This window comes from Cynara cardunculus, assembly GCF_001531365.2.
Source record: "Cynara cardunculus var. scolymus isolate 2C chromosome LG 13, CcrdV1, whole genome shotgun sequence".
Classification (NCBI taxonomy): Eukaryota; Viridiplantae; Streptophyta; class Magnoliopsida; order Asterales; family Asteraceae; genus Cynara; species Cynara cardunculus.
Window position 1 is genome coordinate 13,992,078 of NC_037540.1, and position 23,730 is coordinate 14,015,807.

The following is a 23,730-nucleotide window of genomic DNA, read 5'->3' on the forward strand; positions in this document are numbered from 1 at the left end:
GGGAGTAACTTATCAAAAACAACTTATTACCGGTTTGGCACCGGTATAAACAGTTTTTTTTTTTTTCACATCCAAACACTCAAAATAACTTATCAGCGGTTGTGGACTGAAATAAGTTGATAAGCACCTTAAATAAGCTTTCCCAAACACCCCCTCAGATGAAGGGTTTGGTTGACTTCGAGAGCTGTATCGTTAAGAGGCTCCTAAAAATTGAATCAATGATCACTTTAGTTCATGTCAAAGCGTCGAACGGTAATTTTTGTTACGTGATGTATGGTCCGAGTGTCATGTATCAAACGTAATTCTAAAATTTGGTTAATCCCTTTACTCGAATAGGTCAACACCAAGTCATATTACCTTACCGTATGAATATGATAAGAACCAAGAATCTTATCCGGTAAGAGCGAGACAAGTACCAAGAGTTCTACCCATTAACTGAGAGCGACGACTCTTACCATGGTAAGCGCTTACCGGGTAAATTGTTGCATACGATACTGTTTTGGTGGACTAAAATCTTACTCGGCAAATAAATGGTAGTATTAAATTTTACCCATAAACACTTGCCGGATAAATGTTTGATAAACGGCCCCTAAATATGGTTTGATAAATTTTGTCGAGAATCTGAATTGGTCAAATCCCTTATGAATTAATCATGTTCGGGGTCATAGAGACGTCTTTTTTTAAGATTACCTCCGTCTCTTTTATTTTGTTCGATTTCATAGCAGTCGTATATAGAGAAAGGGGCATCAGTTCGCTATTGACCAATGTTTCACTTATAACCTACATCTCATCTATGTTGTTCAATTTCTTCATAGCAGCTAAATATCGAAGGACAGGAATTGGCTACTGAATAAAGGTTTCCTCTCTAAGGTTCGAATCCTTCCTCACATGTTTTTTGTTGTAGACTTTTGTTGTGACTACTTGCATTAAATTTCTTCCATTTCTTATGTAAAATTTGTTGGATTCCACTATTGTTGCGTTCAATTTCTTGTGTAATATTTCTTTGTGTTATGATGAACACCAAAGGTTTGATAAAAGTTTCCAATAAATATTTTAGGGTAATTTTCAATGAGAGATTTTGAAGTTGGTTTTTCTGCTAGCTTCACACTGCATGTAAACATACACGACATTTGTATATATATCGTTGTTGGTCCCAGCCGGATTTACAAAAGTTTATAGGTAACAGTTTGTAGAATGGGGGATGAATACAAACACAGTAACTTTCACTTTTAAAAATTGTATATTGATAAAGAAGAGGGAAATTTATAAAAATAACTATTTTATACAACCTTTTGCCACAAAATAACCGGGTTTTAGAAGTTTTGCGTATTTGACCACCCAGATCTCCCCTAAGAGCGATCCGCACTGGTTTGGGGCGATCCGTACTTTTTTTGGGGAGATCCGTACATTTGAATTCTAAAAAAAAATTCCTTAAAAGATGAGATTACTGTTCACCCTCAAAGACCGGGTTTGACCTCGCCCTAGGAGGCCATCCAGGCTGTCCCATCGCCCCTAGGGGCGATCCAGCCTTTTATTTTTTTATTTTTTATTTTTTGTGGTATTTTTAATAAAACTGATACGCCATTTAAGTTGTGTTTTTTAACTTTTTTAGAACCAAAATTCATGGGTAAAAGTTTAAAAATAAACCATTATAATTATGGAGACGCAAAAATTATTTTTATCTGATTTGGGTTTCGTAAATCAGATATAAACCCGTACATCTCTTATTATTTTTTTTCATTTTTTTCTGCCTCCAATTTCACTATAAATACCAACCTCCTACTTCATAATTTTTCACACATTCCCTTTCATTTMTCTTCTCATATATTCTACTCTCACAACTCTTAACCCATTAAACACAATCAACCATCACAAAACATGAAATCACGTCAAAATGATGATATTTGTGTGTATCTTCGAAGTGGCGGTTTATTCCAAGATATAAATGATGTTTTAGAGTACCTTCCGATAACCTCCCCCCACATGTGCAATACGTTTGTCTTCGCCAATAACGTATTCTGGGGTTGTCAAACGTGTGACGAAAAAGTTAAGTTTACGTGGTCCTTTCAATTTATTTTTTAAAACGAATACGTTATATCAGTTTATAGACGACGATGATGTGGTAATCCTCCACAACGCCATTCGTCAAACTTCACCAAAAATGTTGACACTATATGTGGTCGACAATGGAGGTTATGGAGGAAATCCATCAAGTGCAAACCCGGGCGGTCCAAAACACTTTTTACCCCGGTGATGTGAGCACACTCTTCCCCGACGTTAGCGGTGCAAACCCATATGGTCAAAGCACACTCTTCCCTACCGGTTGTGCTCCTTGTGTAAACCAGAGCACTTTCTTCCCTAGTGGTGGAAGTGGTGAAAATCGAACAAAAAGTTACCGTTAAATCTGACAGTTATTTTGTTCAAGACTTGAACATGCCTCCGATGCAGTCTCCCAACCCGTACCGATCCGGTCTCCCGAACTGTCAAAACCGTTATGGGAGGTAGATATGGCAGAAGATGTTTCTGTTGCTGCCGAAATTTTGAACATACCCGAAGACGACGATAACTCCGATTCTGAAGATATCAAGCCGGTAAGGAATAGTTTTTGGGGTATGCCCGACCCACCACCTTGTCCGGACCCAGTTATCAAAAGTAGACAGGGAAACATTTCCTATCAGCCTACATCCCATTTCAAAGTTCTACAAACCTTTGACTCGAAGGAAGCACTTAAGCTCGCAGTGGGATTAAAGTGCGTTCATGAAAACTTTCAGATTAAAGTGCGTTCATGAAAACTTTCAGATGAAAGTAAAGAAATCTTCCAAACACCGGTACGAGGTGGTGTGTCACTCAGATTCGGACTGTGATTGGCGTTTGATGGCTATTTCCATCGATGGTTACCAGTATTCTTCAGGTACGGAAGCTCCACGATGAACACACATGTTCAAGGTCCCAAGTGCACCCAAACCATCATAATGTGAATAAAAAGGTTTTGGGTCATATATTGGCAAGTAGTTTAAAGGATTGTAGGAGAGTGTACCGTGGTAAAGAAATCATGGAAGATGTGAACCAACGGTTCAATATTAGCATCTCCTACCACCAAGCATGGCGAGCAAAGATGTATGCCTCGCAACTGTTGAGGGGGACCCCAACATCGTCGTTTAACCTACTCCCTGTTTATTGTCACAATTTGAAGCTAGCAAATCCGGGGACTGTGACAGAGATCGCTCTTGATCCACTTGGACGATTCGACATGTTGTTTGTCGCACTCAGTTGTTCGGTAATAATTTTGTCATATTTTATAATTATTGTCATAATTTTATGTTCTGAAATTACATTTTTAATTTCGTTCATCTGCAGATTCGATCTTTTCTAGGACACATGAGACCGCTTCTTATAATGGACGGTGTCCATCTGAAGGGGCCGTACGTTGGCACCATGTTCTTAGCGGTCGGCATGGATGGAAACAATGGTATCGTACCCATTGCAATGGGAGTGGGGAAGACAGAAAGTGACCCGTCATGGACATGGTTTTTACGTAAGCTTAGGCAGTGTATCGATGACGTGCCCAATTTAACCTTCGTCACAGATAGGGCTGCCTCTATCGACCTGCCCATACGAACTGTATTATTCTTCTGCGCACCACGGACTTTGTTGTCGGCATTTGAGATAGGCAATGAAGAACTAGAGATAGGCAAAGAAGAACTAGAGATGCCTAACCTGATAATTACCTACTGATGAAGAGTCCCTCTGGTCTATGAACAGAGCCTCTCTAGAACCCCTTCTGGTCTTCAACTGCTGATGAAATGCTTAGGTCATCAACTTTTGTCAAGTCAACTCTTGCCTAACAAACTGACACATGGAGGCTCTTGATTGGACATGCCACCTAGAGACAGTTATTCAACTTTACACATGGCAGACTGTGATTCATAGTGCCTTGACTTTGTTCTCTAGGAGGTTATAAATAGCTGTTGAACTGCATTCTGTTAGATATCCTTCACTCTAGCTTTTATTACTTAGTGTGTGTAATGCTATTTCAAATATGCAATTATAATTAAGGCTGTAAACGAACCGAACGAATACGAACAGAGGCTTGTTCATGTTCGTTCATTTAGCTTAACCGAACAAACGAACGAACACGAACAATAAACAAACGAAAATAATTTTGTTCGTGTTCGTTTGTTTAGAAATCAGGTATGTTTGTGTTCGTTTATGTTCGTTCGTTAACAAGTTAAACGAACGTAAACGAACGAACATAAACGAACAGACCTAAACGAACATAAATGAACAGGCCTAAACGAATATTAACGAACATGCCTAAATGAACATAAACAAACGAACACCACTATTTGCCATTCAGTTAACTATTACACACCAATTGTCCATAGTTTAAACATAAACAAAACAATAACCTATCATCAACCATCATTAATATACCAAAAAGATAAAAACAAATCACCATCATCATTTGAACAAAAAAAACAATCCTCTCATCATCACTTGTCAGCTGTCACCTCATGGAAGTTCAATATATATATCATATCATCATTTTCCTACAACAAACAAACAAAATAATTATTAGTTATTGTAAGAAAACAAATATCATAATTGATAACATTAAGCATATTACCTTGATTTTCTTTGTGTGTAGTCCATAATGATGACGATACCAATCAGCTCCGCAAATGAGCATATCTACCGTCTTCGTCCCTAAAGAGGCGTGATGAGCATCGATAACTCTCCCACCAGCACTAAAAGCTAATTCTAAAGCAACAACAGTGATCGAAATTGCCAAAACATCAGCAACCATTTAAGATAAAATTCTGAACTTTAGATTTTTCTCCTCCCACCACTCCAGGGCATCAAAATATGCACCTAAATTACCAATGTACAAGCCTTCTTCTAAATAAATGTCTAACTTTGACTTCACACTTGCAAAAGTGTCAGCGCTTCTGATATGTTGATCATACTTTGTCGTGTCACTCTTGATACCAATTCTAGAACTTAACTTGTTATAACCACTCTTAACTCCACTTTCACTCTTGTCAGGTGCACTACTCATTTGAACAACATTAGCAGCTTTATGTTGTTCAACATACTCTTCAAACATTTTAGTAAGAGTATCTTGAACAATTTTCATTTGTTTAGGTGCCTCTTCCACTGAATAAATGGAACTAAAAGAGAACTCAACCAACTTCATCTTGTATCTAGGATCTAAAACAGCACCAATGGAAATCAATTATTTACAAGTACCCCAATATTTGTCCAATTTCTTTTTCATCTTAAGAGCCATATCTCTCATATATTTACTCTCATCTAAAGACAAATCATCCAATGCTTTTTTATTCCCATACAACTCACTAAGAAACAAATTAGAGGTAGGTGATAAGTATCAACTTATTTAATGCTTTTACACTTTTTCTTACTTTATTTGTCCATTTTATTTTTCCAAAATTCCGCAAATTGAGTCTTTTTGTTTTATTTTTCTATATTTTTTTGTATTAGAGCTAAATTGATATGATAAACATGTTTACTTCTTGGGTATGTGCTGATTTTTGAAAAAAAAAAGCCATGTTAATAGGTGTTTGGTTGAAGGATGCTACAACGTGTGTTGCAGGATGATTCCAGAGGCCTTTTTGAGAATAGTACGAAGAATCTTTTGATGTCCAATCCTTCTTTTTGGCAGCCAATCTTCTGCAGCTTTAAAGATCTTATGGTACAGATTGAAGATCTTCTATTTGACTAATTTTTGGATAAACATTGCTTTACCCTGTGGACAATGAAAAAGTTGGTTAATAGCTTTATTTTTGGGTCCAAGTCCTCCCTTCTCCTACTATATAAAGGAGATATGCTTGGCATTTTAGAGGTAAGAAATTTAGCAAGTAATTCTGTAAGTAACTTTGGATGTAAGTTGGAAGTTCTCTTGGGTTTGAAAATAGTGTTTGGAAGCATTTTAAATTCTCTTTACATTTAAGTCTCCTTTATAATTCCTCTTAACATTTATTTCTTCTACTTTCTTTTCTGTTCTTGTGCTTTACTTATTATGTTTTATTATATATGCAATTAATTTTATTATTTCAAGTATGGTAGGCTAAAAATATAGCTTGGGTGTTGGGTGATGTTAAGAGAAATACCGATTCCGTTTGTAGAAATATAAATAATAAATCTTTACAACTACGCCATTTAAGTTTATATTGCAAAAACATCATCCATGGACAAGTTGATCACTTGTTTAAAAGTGTTAAAGTGTGTTGGATTTAGAGATAAACCAACAAGCACACGTCAACTTGAATGATATGGAAGTAGGCTCGAGAGAGCTACTTAGAATCGAGGAGACTCGTTTTCACTCCATTTAGCTTATATAAGGAATAGTTTGAGCCAATGTCGAGACTCCAGCCTTGCATAGAGATATGAAGGCTTAATCTGGGATTATGTGTCATTCTACATTTCGAGAGAGTACCTTAAAGAAGCTATTAGTTGTAAAGACAAGTTATTTATAAAGCATGTTATAGAACCATGTTGTAGCATGCTATCTACTTAAAAATCGGTTTAATATCCTAACAAATCCCTACACCCTAAGCTCTATTCTATTACTTGTTCACAACAATAGTGTTTAACCAACTCACCACAAATATTTCTTCGAATTCACCATCTGAAATCTATCTTTATTTAGACTTTTAAAACGAACTTTTATTCCTTTTCCCCATGGACGATATTTGGTATTTTTACCACTTTATTGCTTGTAAAAGTCGATAGTGGATTGATAAGTGTATACTTGCACTAATCTCCATTTGCTAACAGTCCGAGAGATTTATTTTATATAATTCTCGTAACAGTAGGATATTCGGAGCCTATAAAATAAAAGAAGTAAATAAAAGTGTATGAGAATTAGGTGATTAGCTTCGAAAAAATGACTTATAATGAAAACCATAAAGAAAATCAATAATACCTGAAATTATTTTTGTAACCTCATTGAAAAGCCCCAAGAAKGAGMAWATAACTTCAACTTTGTCCCAATCTTCCGAGGTCGGCAAGGTCTTGTATGTTGATTCTCGATCGACATAATTCACAAACACTTCTTAAACTCCAAGGCTGTAGACAACATAGCATACGTATCATTCCATCAGGTACTAACATCTAAGATCAAATGCTTCTTTGATAAGGTTATTTGCTTGAAAAGTTGGCTAAATATATGCAATCGACCTGGAGAGGCATTCACGTGTTTCACACTCTCACGAACATTGTGAATAATGTCTTTTATTTCCGATAAACCATCTTGAACCAACAAGTTGAGAATATGTGCACAACACCGCACATGGAATAACTTCCCCCCAACAACAAGCTTTTTCTGAAGATTCATAATTTCCATCAACATTGTAGCCACCACATCATTAGTTGTAGCATTGACAACCGTCAAAGTAGCAACCTTTGTCTCAATATTCCACTCTTTTAAACACTTAAAGAGGGAATCATGTATACATAGTCCATAATAAGGTGGTGGTACATCAACAAAACTCAATATGCATTTGTTAAGCTTGAAATCGGAATCTACAAAATGACAAGTAACAACCATATAATGAATATTCTGCACCGATGTCCACATATCAGTTGTTGTACTCACACGATTGACAACGATTAACATTTTCTTGATTCTTTTCTTGCCTATCTCATAACTAGCAACACAATCTTGCTTAGCCGATGCAAGTGAAATCTTGTTAAACCCGAGGTTAGCTTCCTTCATAACCGCATTAAATAGTTCATACTCAACAAAATTAAATGTGAGAAACAACCTCTCTAAACTACTATTGTCAAATTTCCAGTTTTGGACTACAGAAGAATCTAATTTCCCCGACACAACCTTTAACTTTAACTGACCTGGATGAATGGTGTTGACGACTCTTAACTTTGGGTAATCACTAATATGCCTATGCAATGATGTGGTGGTTCCATCTTTTAGTTTCTTTATCTTCTCACCACAATGGATGCACTCACAAACTTCAGTTCCATTAGCCAACTTCACCAAGCGAAATTGTTCCCAAACTCCTGAAGTCTTCTTTCTTTTCCTTTTAGCATATGGAGTAGATTCTTCAGTGCTGACTATGTTGGCCTTTTCTCTACCACCATCAACGGCTGCTGCAACGTCGTCTCCATCATTTGATTCGATAACAACCACTTCAGGAGTACTTTCCATTCTTGATGTGTTTGCACTTGATTCAATTTTGGTTGACTCAAGTTCTTGAGGCGATCGCATTCGATCTAAATATAAATCACCTTGAAAGAAATATGGGCCGCTACAAGAGATATCAGACATCTACAAAATGCAAAAAAGAAAAAAACAATTTAAATAATCATTATAATGTAATATGAAGAGCTCATAACAAATCATTATCCATAATTATCCATTACATCAATTGTTACTAGAAACATAACATTGGAGTGGTCACATAATTATCCATTACATCAATGACGCCACTAACAAAAAGACACCTCAAAAAATGTTATACCTCCAAGATCCATAGAGAATATTTCATCTAAATATAACATATGTGTTAATGGGGGAACAATTTAGAAGCAGTTATGTGATTTACTCCAAAAAAAGGGGTACCATCTTGAACAATTTATATTCAAAATATAAAATCTTGCAGTTGGGGAAATACGAATGAACAAGAAACGCAAAACCAATTCAAACACTAACCATCGTCAATTCTATAAAACTTCACACAATTTTACTGTCCATTTCGTGTGCCCCTTTATGATTAATTGTTTCTTTCAACAAATTTTGAACTGACATTGATGATTCTATGTAGAGTTCCAGATTATGGTGCCATTGGAAGCTTTATAACTGCATAAGAAAACAAAATTAGGGTTTTGGAAAAACATAAAATTCACACACAACACAAAATTGAGTGTCCATTTACGTTAGCTGTTTATTTTCAATAGATTTTGAATTAGCATTAACAGAATTATATAGATTCCAAGATTTCAGTACCATCGGAAGCTGATATAACAAGGATTAAAGATTATAGTACCATCTTTAGCTGGATAACAACTTAATAAAACGAAGATATGTAGATGTCTGATGTCTACATATTTTGATTATTTAAACAGTTTAATTAAAGATCATTCATGTTTAAACAATATGCAGGTTATATCAATGTTGATAGCTTCAATGTTTATATCAATGGGCACGGCACAACGAACACATTCTAAGCTCCATAATCTCTTCAAAATACTCTTTCATGACGATCCTTTAAGGTATTAAAGTTGAGATAATGTACCTAGATAGAGATTGTCCCCCCTTCTGCCCTTCACGATTGGCGATTGATATCCAAGAGCTGCACAGCCTGTATTGCACCTGTCGCCTTCTGCTTCTACCCTTCACGAGTCACGACCAGTCGATCACTCGATGGCAATATATGAAAGTTGAAACTTGACCTAGACCGTAGAGGCGTAGACGACGTGAGTTATTGAGTTAGAAGATAAACAACACAAGTGAACAACCAAGCAAAACCCTCTTAAAAAAGGCCCAATATTAAAAGGACAAAACCCTCTTAAAAGCCCAATACTTAAAAGGGTTTTTAAAATTTGAATTCAAACTAAATAAATAATATATTAAAATTAATATATAAACGAACATAAATGAACGAACGTTCACGAACATAAATGAACGAACGAGACTCTTGTTCATGTTCGTTCGTTTAACTAAACGAACAATTTTTTTTGTTTATGTTCGTTCATTTATTAAATAAATGAACATAAACGAACTTCCCACCGAACGGTTCACGAACGGTTCGCTGAACGTTCGGTTCGTTTATATCCCTAATTGTAATCAAAGTTTTTCTCTCAAATATCAATGAAGATGATAATAGCTACCAACTGTTATTGATCATTCATAGTTGTTTATGAATTCTTCATAACACAAGGAATAGATCATCTTCCTCAACACTAATTTTCTTACATCTATTCATAGATTGAGAGACTAGGGATCTGACAATGCCCGTGAAGGAAGACTTGGCTCAAGACCTCTCTACTGTCAAAATTAAGGTTCTTGCAGATAGGAATGAGCTGACTGATATGAAGAGAGAAGTCAATCACAACTCCAACACCATCACTGATCTCTTTAAGAAGGCTAAGGGGGTTCAGGCTCAGCTTACCAGGCATGGTGAGCTATTTGAACAGATTTTTACGCTTCTTCAACGTATAACACATATCTCTGAACTGTCATTCAACAGTGCTTACCATATCAGCTGGATATTGTCGCTGAGTTCAACATTCAGCAAGTTGAAGCTCTCGTCTGCATCGAGTAGAAGCTGACCGACTTATCCACTCGCCTCCCTTCCTTTGTTGATGATGAGAAAAAAGGGGATAAGGATACAGAAAAGGACAATATTGATGTTGACGCTGTTGAAGCTGAAGTAGACTTCCTTCTCCAGAATCATAGAGCCGATGTCATGGACCTTGAATTCCCTCTACGTTCTAGCTCTGCATTAGTCGATGATGGTGATGGAGAAGAGGTTGATGAACATGAGGATGATAAGGATGCCGAGATCCATGGATTTGGAACTAATCTTGGAGGTAGTGATGATGATGATGATGACAATGATGATTTTTCCATCCAACCCATCTCCAGACAGCCAACCAAATGAATCTCTATCCAGGATTTTTCATCCCTGGGGGAAAGATCTTCTCACAACCAGCACTCCTAATCTGGCAAGGGAAAGTTTTTGCTGAAAAAAACCTAGCTTTTCTACAAGGGGTGTTCAGCCTTCCAGAGGTAACAAATGCCTTAACCGTTTTTGCTCACTTTACCTTTAAAGCTAAACCCTTCAACCCCTTGCCTTCATCTTTTCTTTCTCTTCCTCCTACCTTAAACCCTCCAACCATATGTCTCTATTCAATGATATATCTCAGCCCTCTACCCAACCTTCTTCAGCTGATGTCCCTTCAGTATTCTTATGCGAATTAAGTGACGAAGAGGATGACAAAGAAGATGAAAAATGTAACTTCATCACTAGGAAGTCGTATAGACTCCCCTTTGTCCCGAGGTTAAAGAAAATAAGAGGATGGCTCAACTAATAAGTCAGATCGACCAATTCAGAGTAAATATTACTATTTATACCTCTGGATGACGTGAGTTTTCGACTTCTTCTCTAAAGCTGAACAAGAAGAATCCCTGAAGGCTAAACAAGAGCTGGAACAACATCAACAACAACTTAAAGAAAGTCTAGAGTTCGAAAAAGCTCTAGCTGATGAAGCTCATGACGAAGGAAGGTTCATGCAAAATGACTCCATAAGTGCTCAAGATCTACTCTTGAAAGAAATTGAAAAGAAAAATCAAAGAGTGTTGACACTAAAGGATCATGAGTTGAACCGGTGCAGAGAAAGGATCGAGACAAGGATGAACCCTCACAAGTTTTCAAACGTCACAATCAGCGGACAGATGAAAGATGGTGGTCTTCTTGTCTCTATGATCATCTTCCGAGAGAAGCATGATGCCATAACGGAGTATCCTTCCTTTTTTAGCAGATATGGATTCTACGAGTGATTTGAGATTTGACATGCAACTCAAAAGTCTAAATCAAAGCATAAGGCGTATATTGAAGAAGTTCTGAATGAATTATTCAACAAAGTTTCAAAGATCATTGAGGTTCCTCATCTACCACTACAGACCTCTCGAAAAAGAAAGAACCTTTCTAATTCTAAAGAAGGACCATCTCACAAGAACGCGCATGAGACAAAATTCTCAGTAGATGAACTCTTCAAGAACATGAAGAAGCTAGATATTTCAATGTTGAATCTAACACTGACTGAGAAGGGACCCTCCACTCCAACATAGTGCATGTGAAATCTGAGTATGGACTTATGTTCATTGACTATGACGGTCAATACAGGTTCCAGTAGGTATCTGAGTTCCATTTCTATCCAATGGATCATCTAGAGTATATTCGTACTTGGTTGAATGAAGACCTCTTTGGAGAGATGATGGACCGTAGGATTCGAAACGAAATGCTGAAAAGAAAGAATCAAGGAGAAGATGTTCTTGGCTACATCTCCTTCAAAGATCTTGAATGCAGCCTTTCATCTTGTAACCTTTTACTTTTCTTTTCTTTTAGTGTATAATTTTTATCCAATTGCAATCACCTGTAATATTTCGTCTTTAATGAAATTTTAATGCATTTTTTGGTTCACTGAAAAAGATCCCTGAAAAGATTAATGGGACAAGTACTTATGAGTCTATTTCTCTTACATTCTTTGACTTATTTTCTTGTCAGTTAATATGCTCTCAGTGTTGAGTTATTTACGTTATGTAACTTAATTTTCTCTATTGTAATCCTTTACAAATACAAGAATTTCCATAATATTCCCTGACACTGAAAAAGAGCCCAAAAATAATAAAAAAGACATGTTCTTACAAGTTCTTTTTCCATACTGTAACGACTTAGCAATTTTCTTTTATGTTGCTTTGTCATTATCAAATAGGGAGAGATTTTTGATCCAAACTCTCTCAGTGATTTGATGATGATCCTTTATACTTAACAAAAATACTTAGTTCTGTTTTCGTTTCAACGATCATAACTGAGTCTGTTCCGTAATCGTTGAACATGTATGTAAGCTTCTGTAAAGGACAAATATTCTTCAAGAAGACAAAACTCACACAAAAGGAACCTTCAGCAATATCGAAGATTTAGCTGAAAATAGAGACAGTAGTTCGTGATCTGAAGCGAATTCAGTGATAACAAGCGTGTCTACATCAAATGTGAAATCTGACCAAGATTCAGTGAACACTAAAGAAACTCTAGAGTTAAGCCAGTGTCAGCAATCAAATGAATCTTGCTCTACAAGATTAGTTTTTGTCTTATCCTCCTGCACACAAAGGACAACTCCATATCTCACACAGTAAAATACATGTAATGAGTTACTCTATTGTTTCCAAGCGTGCTTACCTACTTTGTAAAAGACAATTGTTCTTGTATGGCTAAAAGTCTGTATATCTGAAGATAGAGGACAAACTCTCCTTTAGAAGTTTGCCACATACTTTGTACCCTCTGACTTGCATTAAATGCAATATGTATAAATAGCTAAAGAGACTCTCTTCTCTGCAGCGAAGCAAAGCACACATAAGCTAACACAAGATTTCTCAAGATCTTTCTTAAGCAATCACTTTCTCTCATGCTCTTCTGTGTAACTTGTGTGCTTCCAAGATTGTTTAGATAAGTTCTTAACCTTATCTTCTTGGGCAACAATCTATAAATTATGTATTGATCTTCTTTTGTCAATAAAAGAATTTAAAAAGTGAAAACTGTGTGCTTGTATTCATCCCCTCTCCCTTCTACAAATTGTTACCTACAAACTCTTATAGATCCGTTTGGGACCAATCACACAACCATTTTTGATTTCCAATTGTCAGCTCTTATTCTGTTGGTGCTTTCTCTTGTGATGATAACAAAAGATTTTGTTTTGTGTTTAGACCCGGCTAGAGTTGACGATGAATGTAATGAGAAGCAATGCCTAAATCTAAACCATCCAAACAAACATCAAAAGAAAACACATACAAGTAATAGAAAACAAGAAAATTATAAAACATAAGCAAGAAAATATATAAAAAAAGATAGAGATGGTGGAAGAAACAACGACGGCGATGGTGAAGGTGAGGTAAAAAAGAAAAAAAAAGGGTAGAATCAAATAAACGATAGGGAGTGATCTGGAATAAAAGAATTGTAGAGGCGAATTCTGTTAAAATCGACATATATCAAGGACGAAAAATGTAATTTATTTGTTTCTTAATTAATCAAACATGATGTAATTTTACTTATTATGTGTATGATATTTTTAGGTACACAAATTAAAACCAAACTTCAAAGATTAGAAGAAGAGCACGAATGTGAGCGGTTTAAGCGAGTCGATATATAATAAAAATCGAGGATGGTGGAGCAGCACTTGGTTCAACACTTCCCGTCGCCCAGTATTCTCTCTTTCGGGTCTTTCTATTATCCTCACTCTATTGATCCTTTATATTAGTTTAAATAGAGAATTGCTTTGGATATTTAGATATTTTAGATGAATCTGATACATGCAAGTATTTACTGATGAAGTTTGATAATATTGATTTCAATTTGGAAATTCCATGTAATTTTTATAGTGCATATAAGTACATGATAAAATGCATGAAATACGAAATTTTAAAATATTTTTAATACAAATAAAAATCACCGATATATCATCAACGGTTACAAATCATTAATCCCTCAAATCAATTACCGAAGATATTCCACCATAAATTCATTAATCCCTCAAACTCTTTTAATTAGTTAGTTTATTAATTAAATTACATTAAATAATAATCAAACTCTTTTAATTATTTAATTCCAGTTCCTTTAATAGTTTGTACCATGTGACCCAAAGAATTCCTATTACATTCACAATGATTATAAACTTAATAATCATAAGTGATGATCAATATCTACCAGTACATAATCACAACCCAAGTAAATAGGAATATATGTAGAATCTCTAGTCTGCAGTCCATTATTATTGTTGGTGTATATACTCAGTTACTTTGTCTAATATGTTTGGTTTGAACATAAGTCACGAATTATCATACTCGTTATGTTCAACCTTATTTTTTCTGATTCCCGGTTATACTTAAAGATTCACATATGTTAGTATCATATATTACGCATATGGTCGTGCATAGTTTTCAGTATGATCAATCAGAGGGACTAATGACATTACACTTGTCATACGGGAGATACAATTCCTATCTTGATAAATAATAGCTCTACTAATTTGATATACATATCCAACAAAAGCTTTTCCATCCCGTTATAGCGTGGTTGAAACATGTGTCAAAATGTGCCACACATACACAACAATCTTCATGATCTCAAGTCTAAAAGACTCCATATATATATATATATATGTATATATATGTGTGTGTGTGTATATATATATATATATTCATGACACTTATATGACATCCGATGCAATGTTTCACATGGTTGGTCACATCCAGTACTTTAAGATCTCAATCTTCAATACTCTTATGTCGATTTTTGTAATGTTGTTAAAAAACACGCCTTGACGTGTCATGCAACGTCACTGAGATGCCACTCCTTAACTAACATTTATAAGCACTTCGAAACAAGGGACTTTCACCGGTGGAGAAAATCATTGCTGAAGTCGGATCCATCGGTAGAAGTCCGTCGGAAGAAAAAGTGGGAAATGAGATCACCGACAAATTACCAAGACCACCATTTATGATGGATTACTGATGGATTTATATCTTCAATGGATTACCGACGAACGTCATTACCGACAGATTACCTATGGACTCAAATACCAACGGATTACCAATGGCCTAAATCATTAACGAATTATCGACAACCACATTACTGAGGGATCACCGATGTATTTATCGACGGATCACAGACGGTATTAAAAGAACAATGAATGAATTATCGACGGATAATATGTCGCTAATTTGTTCTTTAAGAGTAATAATATAAAAATACCAATTTTCATGTACAATACTTTGTCTGGATTTTGAAGATAAATATTGCAAAACTGAGACAAGTCTATTTTAAAATAAAATCCTATATTATCATACAAAACATTCCAAATTCACATATAAAAATGTTATAACACTGTTCCAACATACCTTAAAACTGGAAAGGGGAGGGGGAAGGGAAGGGTGTCTACCCTGGTATTGCATCATGAATGCTTCAAACTGCACGGTCAACGACGTCTTCCGAGCTATCTCGTCTCCTTGCTCCTTCTGTACGCACTCCAAGTTTGCCCTCTTTTCCTCAACGACTCCTTGTAGGTCGCCAACTTCTCTTTTAGTGCATCTACCTGAAATATTCAACATTTGACAAACATATAACAATGTTAGGCGATAAATGATTAAAACTATATGAAACATATCTCCTTGCGAGCACCATATGAGGTCCCGCTGCTACTTGCGCCAAGATGACCAGTCATAGCAAACCATGGATCGTCCCTTGCATTGGCCTCTGACAGTATGCTCCCACAACTCTGGGTCATCGGGAGGAATGGTGCTTAGATATGATCTGGCGTATGTGTCCTCTCTAACATGTGAATACGTCACCTACAGTTTACAAAAACAAAATCGTGTTAACAAACTTGTAGACAGTTTGGCAACATAACGACTGCAATTCGAACATATCCTTTATTTGTTTTTGACAAATATAATGCAACTCTAACATATACACCTATCGTCTACCCAATAATGGCAGCCCAAACTAATTAATAGTTATCTATCTATAAAACTAACTACTCCTATAAAACAAACTAAATCCAGTATGAAAATTGAACTTACCTCCACATCAGCCACCTTCAGGTAAACGTAGACTGGAGTCCCCGTGGGTGGACCGGTCACCCAGAACAAGCTTCCTGTTGTTGCAGTGCATCCTCTAAAAGCCGCAGCAGTAGTGAGCTCATGACACCTTGCATCTCTCTAGAATAGACAACAACTTAGGTTGTTAATAGACAACAAATTCATAAATTATAAGCAACTAGTATAAAATATGATAAAATACTAAGCGTGCCCGATGTTGAATCGTACTAATAAATCCTCTAGTGTGCATGAGGACATCTCCCCCCTACTCGGTGGCACAATTGGCCCTATTGGCCATAGATTAATGCCTAAATGTGTCAGTATCCCGCACTTGTTAAGACATAATACAAAAATCAATATAAAAACTATTACAACCCGTTACAAAGATTCAATAACACGTACCCTATCAATCATATCCTGCCAATGCACCTCTGGGATCTAGTCAGGGTGGTGTTGCCTAAGAGGCGTGAAGTCCTGACCGTCAAACTGTACGTGATCGATGGCAAGTGCTCATTTCTCGGACCATTTCTAGGCATCTTCATCAGGTCCGGATACCTATTGCGCAAGGTATGACAGAAGGCATAGAAAATGTCTGCATCCATATGGAAAATCATTTTAAAAAACAAAAAAAAAAAACAAAACCATTTAAAATTCATCGGTAATCCGTCCGTAATAAATAAAATTATCGAAAGATTTTAAATTTATTGGAGAAATTGATCTTCAATGGGTCATTTGTCGCTGTTCTATCGCTGTTCCGTTGGAAATTACTGACAGAAAAATTACATCGGTAATATCCGTCAGTGATAGGCCATTTTCTAATAGAGAAAGTTAATAAATATAAAAGACGTACCTTCCCACAATGACACGTCTTTTAAAACGTTGTCTACGGTAGTTAAACATATTTTAATTCCATAAATTTTAGCACATGTATCTTTGTGTAAGTGAAATGATATACAAAATATAATATATTATATGTGTGACACCTAATGTTATAAAACAAATACAAATTAAATGTGTGTGTGAACGTAAGAAAAATATAATCGAAGTTTAGTTGGAAAACGAGTTGTGTTGGGACCAACTCAAAGAAAGGCTTTTTTATTTATTTATTTATAGATTTAGTAGTAGTTTATTAAATACTTATCCGGTAAGTGATTACAGTAATTTTTCTTATCAGATGAATATGGCAAGGGTCAAAATCTTACCCAGTATGAGCAATGATAAAGATGGAGAGTCTTACTCAGTAAGTGAAGGTAACGATTCTTACCCAGGTAAGTGTTTACCGGGTAAATTGTTGCATAAAATACCAACTTTAATGTACTACCACTACAACAAAATTGGTTTTATAGGACGCCGCCAATCTCTAAGGGGTCGTTTACTAAACACTTATTTGATAAGTGCTTAACGCATAAATTTCCTCATCAGGTGAACATGAGAAGGGCCAAGAATCTTACCGGGTAAGAGCGATGAGAAGGATGGAAAGTCTTACCCAGTAAGTGAGGATGACGACTGTTACCCAAGTAAGCGCTTACCTAGTATATTGTTGCATTCGATATGTTTTGATGTACTAAAATCTTACGCATCAAAATAATTATAGTGTTGACTCCTATTGATAAGCGCAATTTGGGTAAACGGCCCCCTAAGTGTCCCAATAGACCGCTTTATATGACTTAATTTATAGAACCAAAATATAAAACGTCCTATCTAAAGGCGTTGTAATAAGTTTATTTGACGCTTTTGGACGTTTTAACAAGTTTTTTAGGACATTTTTAAATAAAACGTCGCATTAGCAACTTTATATAGGACACTTTTGAGAAAATGTCCTATAAACTTATTTTTTTATAGGACACTTGTTTTTATAGGACAACTTTTCAAATAGTGTCATATAAAGTTGCTAATGAGACGCTTTATAAGTGTCATAAAACACTTATTACGACGTCAAAAAACGTTATATAAACTTATTACAACGTTTTTGGATATGACACCTTATTTTTTGGTCCTATTAACTAAGTCCTATAAAGAGGTCTATTAAGACGCTTAGAAATTAGGAGCGTCTTATAAGATTAATCAAGATATGCACAAGTTAATCGGTACACCTACAATTAACATGTAAGAAAATAAACCCCTTTATTATGTAAATGTTTTATTGCTTTTGTAATGCAAACCATCTATTTGCTAATACCATTAGGGGTGCTCAAAAACTCGACTAATCCGATCAACCCAACACAATCCAACGTGAAATAACCCAATCCGAAGCAACCCGATGTCTAATCGAGTTGTAAAATCGTCAAATCATAGATATTGAGTTGATATTGTGTTACTATTATTTGAACCCAACCCTATTCGATGAACCCGATATCCTTTTATTTCTTGGATTTAATATGACTGTTGAATTTCTATTAATATATACATTAGACAATTACACTATCATGTATGCTTTTTCATATATACATATTTTCAATCGATTCATATATTTATATAAGTAATTAATATATATGTTCAGTAATTGTGAACACACACACACACATATATATAAATTGAGAAAATTAACTGAATGTAATATACATAAAAAATATGGATAAGTTGTATCAAATGGTTGATGATGAAAAAGAAATTATGAGTAGAGAAATAACATATTCAAGATTAGAGAAATAGTTTAATATACCAAAGTATCAACCCGACCAACCCGACTAACTCGACCAACCCGTACGGGTTGGGTTGGGTTTGCACTTTGGTTTGAGTTGGGTTGGGTTAAGATTTTACAAACCGCAAACATTGGGTTGAGTTGTTTAAATATCTTCAACCCGATCAACCCAACCCATGAGCACCTCTAAATACCACGACATCTGTTGCGTAGCCTTTTAAGCAAGAGGGAATTTATTCTCATGAGGAAAGTTTTGGAGAAAAACAATATATAATACTTATTTTAATGGTTATATAAACCCACAAATTATTTATCAATTTAAGAGTTGTTTACTAAACGTTTATTTGGTAAGTACTTATCAGGTAATTTTTCTTACCGGATGAACATGACAATGGTCAAAAATCTTACCCGGTAAGAGCAATAATAAATATAGAGAGTCTTACCCGGTAAGGGATGATGAAGACTCTTACCCAGGTAAGTGCTTACTGGGTAAATTGTTGCATACGATACCATTTTGATGTACTATAATCTTACCTGGTAAAATAAATTATAGTGTTGACTCCTAACAGTAAGTGCTTATCGGGTATATATCTGAGTAAACGGTCCCTTAGTCTAAACCTAAAATCAAACATTAGTTAAATTTCATAACAAAGTTAAAAAACCACGAAATCCAACTAAATCTTAGCTTTCACCATGTATAAATCGAACAAATGATTATCCAATAATTGATATAAAAACAGTTAATTAATGCTATAACGTTAATATATAAGCACCCAACAACTAACCACTAGATGCCAAAAACAATAATCAACAAACCCAATTAGACTAATCATCGAAAACAAAGAGTAAGGAAACCAAAACTATTCTAATGAATAACCCAAATAAAAACAAATATTTAGGGGTGTTTGAGATTGCTTATAAAAAACAATTTATTAATTTATTTCGATGTGCCACCTTTAATAAGCATTTTTGAGTGTTTGGATAAACAACTTATACCGATGCCAAACCGGTAATAAAGAGTTTGTGAAGAAGTTAAACACTCCTGACTTATAATAAATTGATAAGTGCATTTGTAGAAAAACATGAGTTGTTTTAAATAAGTAATCCCAAACACCCCGGCTTCTTGGTTGGAGGTTTAGTTAGGAGGTGGGGAACGAGAATTAAAATCACTGATGGTCTTTGGTATATAATTATATGTAGGTGGATTACACTATTAACTTTACAACTCGTTCAAAATACCTCTAATTTCATTCACACGTACTATTCGACTTTCAAGTAGTTAAATAACTTCATAATAATGTCCTTCGTGATATTTCTTTTAAGAGTTTCGTGAAGATATATTGCCAAATTGTTCGTTTACATTTGAAAGAAGAAGCAATGAAGCATATATATATATATATATACATACATATATATATATACATACATATATATATATATATACATACATATATAGGGTTGGGTTCACGTGAGACCAAGGGTTTTTCGTGAGACCCGTAAGACCAATTTATGTTCATTGATCAAATTTATGAATTAATGATCTAATGGTTGCAAAGTTGCAAGGTGGCAATTTCGTAATTAGTGAGATGTCTCGTGGCGTTTATAAATGTTCAGATCTGACGATTGTAAATCTAATCCAAGGGTTGAGAATTGGTCTTACGGGTCTCACGAAAAATCATTGGTCTCACATGATCCCAAGTCTACATATATGTATATATAATATATATATACATACATATATATATATACATATATGTATAGATCCAAGTCAAACTTGTGTCCGGCTATGAATAATGTATTCTAATTACATCATGATGAATGACAAAAATTGCATTCAAATCACAAACACTGGAGAAAACAAAAGAGTGCACCCCACTACCTCATGCGCACGTTACCCCACACCCTCCAAACCCTAATTCCAAAGACCCTTTCTCTCCTCTCTAGTTTTTCTCTTTCTCGATGGAAGCTGAAACTGAGTCACAGGACCCATTAATTAATACCCAACTTACATCTTACCATATATATACTTACCTTAATTAATTACACAATCTTCACTAAAAGTTGTGATAAACACAAAGTTATATACATATACATATATATATGTGTGTGTGTGTGTATGTATATGTATAGAGAGAGAAAGAACGAGTAGATCATAACAAAACCTTTGATATATGCACCCACACCCACTAAAACCTATGGCCAAACCAACAAAAAACATACAAAGCTCCTAAAGGTACCGAAGGGGTGTCTTCAAGCTCAGGTAGCATCTGTTTTCTTAAACACCATCACCACCATATATACCGTTTCTCTGTATTTTTCCGATTTCGACCAATTAATCATCAAGTTCACAAGAGAGTTTGGAAGAATCTCTTTTATTGTATGCTTTGATAAAGAGCATGTCAAACCACTGGTGGACTGGGCAAGCCAACCTTGCAGGAGTGGAACCGTCATCGGGTGGTTCCTTGGCGCTAAAGAAGCCAGATCTGGGGATATCGATGAACGAGAACAACACAGGAAGTGAAGAAGATGAGAGAGACAACAACAGCGATGATCCAAGAGAAGGAGCGATCGAGACATCGAATAGGCGGCCTAGAGGTCGTCCACCAGGCTCAAAAAACAAGCCAAAGCCACCGATTTTTGTGACCAGGGACAGCCCCAACGCGCTTCGCAGCCACGTCATGGAGGTGGAGAGTGGAACCGATATAGCTGAAAGCATAGCACAGTTTAGTAGGAGACGGCAGAGAGGGGTTTGTGTTATGAGTGCTAGCGGGACGGTCATGAATGTAACCCTAAGACAACCAACTGCACCAGGTTCAGTAATGGCCTTACAAGGCCGATTCGAGATTCTATCACTAACTGGAGCCTTTTTACCTGGTCCTGCCCCGCCTGGCTCAACTGGCCTGACCATATACCTAGCCGGAGGTCAAGGTCAGGTCGTTGGTGGGAGTGTGGTGGGGACGTTGGTGGCATCAGGACCCGTGATGGTAATTGCTGCCACATTTTCCAACGCTACTTACGAAAGACTCCCAGTTGAGGAAGAAGAGGAAGCAGATAGTGTGGTTCAGGCAGGGATGGGCAGTGGTGGTGGATCATCACCGCCACTTGGGATGGGAAGCGGTGGAGGAGGAGGAGGGATGGCTGGTGATCCGATGCCAGCGTATAACTTGCAGCCCAATATGATCCCCAATGGTGGTGGACAGTTGAACCATGAAGCATTTGGCTGGGCTCATGGCCGGCCTCCATATTAGAGGTACAATTAAGAAGGAATAATCTCATTATCACTATAATTAAATTTGAATAATTAAAGTCTGGTACTGTGATGTTAATGTAATCTTGATCGAGGTTGTAATGCAAGAAGGAAAGAATTAAGCTCAGCTCCTGAATCTGTATATTATTTGGTTGTATTCTTATGGCTCAAGCATTGATGGGAAGACTGAAATATCTGAATTCACTCATTATGTTCTTATTCCATTCAGGAATGCCTCTTAATTTGTTCAGTCAATAAAAAGAATTATAATTTACATACTTCTACTCTCGATCATATGGATTAAACTGTTCCCTTTTGATTTCAACCATTTTTATCGATTAATCAACCATTTTCGTAACTGTTTCTTCCAAAATAAAACTTACTGTGGTTTTATAGGGTTTACTTTTTGCTAAGTACTGCCATAGTTTCCCATTTTGGTGTCTTGAAAACCATGGCATTTTCTACTTTCTTTTAGTAATGCCATGATCATGAATGAAATATTCTAGAAATCGTACGTGGGTTTTTAACAGGTTTTAAGTTACCTTAAATGGTTCATCTGCTAAGTGAAAATCAAGAAAGGGTTTGGCTGCAACTTTCAAAGTCTTAAACTCAGCAGATTGACATCTGGAGGTTCATTCCTCAAAGCCACCCTCTTGATATTAGTCAAACCATGGGCTAGCCATTAGAAGGTAGTTGGGTGCCAAGCTTTTCTTGCTTTCTGGCCCTGGGTAGGGAGTGGCACCTTCGTATGCTATAGAAGGGTGTCAAGCAAGATCAAAATCGCCCCATTTTCTTTCGACCGATACGTGGTGAAATAATAGCATAACGAAATACAAGGAACTCAAAGGATCATCATGTAGAAAGCAAGTGTAAAGAAGTTGCATTAAGACTTCAAATTTTCTTGAATAGGTCCTTACTTTGAGGCCAAACTGGTTAATTTTTTTTATCGTTTCGGTTTATAGATTTTGAATTTACGCGTATAGAAGACGTATTATATTCTATGCAAATTTTGTTGCTCAAGAACCATATCCGAGAGATGACGATTTTGTGCTCACTGACTACACTTACGATCATAAAGGTTTCGAGTTCTCTTCCGAAATCCGGCAAGATTGAAAAAACCGTACACTATTGAATAATAAGATTATATCGCAATTAAGATTACTTTCTTGGAAGGGCGCCAAATTGTATGAATACATGGAGATGTACTAATTGGATCTGAGCAACGTTCTTTCAGAACTTTCATTTTTGTAGTATTTTAAATATCTAGATATCGAGTTTAGATATAAGAATGCATTAAATATACAAGATACTTGGGTCTGATTATTATTTTGTGTAACATGATTTTATCAAAGTGTTAGAAATATCATATAAATAAAAGTTTTAAAAATACGTTGTGTATTGCTTATCTGAAACAACTTATGCTTTTCTACAAAAACACTTATCAACTTATTATAAGTCAGAAGAGTTTAACTTCTTTAAAAACTCCTT

General features: G+C 35.8%; 2 protein-coding genes across 2 annotated transcripts; one reads left to right on the top strand and one right to left on the bottom strand.

Annotated features, from left to right (window-relative positions):
- Positions 1-4,364: 4,364 nt before the first annotated feature.
- LOC112524796 (zinc finger BED domain-containing protein RICESLEEPER 1-like) lies at positions 4,365-8,248 on the bottom strand. The gene is made up of 4 exons (XM_025134748.1): positions 7,201-8,248; positions 4,882-5,211; positions 4,628-4,761; positions 4,365-4,409 (listed from the first exon to the last, which is right to left on the bottom strand). The coding sequence occupies exons 1-4, from the start codon at positions 8,246-8,248 to the stop codon at positions 4,365-4,367; spliced, it is 1,557 nt and encodes a 518-aa protein (XP_024990516.1).
- A 12,850-nt stretch (positions 8,249-21,098) lies between these two features.
- Positions 21,099-22,447, top strand: LOC112524718 (AT-hook motif nuclear-localized protein 20-like). Its single transcript, XM_025134674.1, has one exon. The coding sequence runs from the start codon at positions 21,392-21,394 to the stop codon at positions 22,241-22,243; it is 852 nt and encodes a 283-aa protein (XP_024990442.1). The 5' UTR covers positions 21,099-21,391; the 3' UTR covers positions 22,244-22,447.
- The last annotated feature ends 1,283 nt before the right edge of the window (positions 22,448-23,730 follow it).

What these genes read in the sequence shown, in the direction of transcription:
- LOC112524796 (XM_025134748.1), bottom strand. Translation starts at nt 8,248, where the DNA reads ATGCGATCGCCTCAAGAACTTGAGTCAACCAAAATTGAATCAAGTGCA. An exon ending in ACACGTGAATGCCTCTCCAG is followed by an intron (nt 5,212 to 7,200) that starts GTCGATTGCATA and finishes GTGCTGTTTTAG; the next exon opens with ATCCTAGATACAAGATGAAG. An exon ending in TACACACAAAGAAAATCAAG is followed by an intron (nt 4,410 to 4,627) that starts GTAATATGCTTA and finishes GGTTGATGATAG; the next exon opens with GTTATTGTTTTGTTTATGTT.
- LOC112524718 (XM_025134674.1), top strand. Translation starts at nt 21,392, where the DNA reads ATGTCAAACCACTGGTGGACTGGGCAAGCCAACCTTGCAGGAGTGGAA.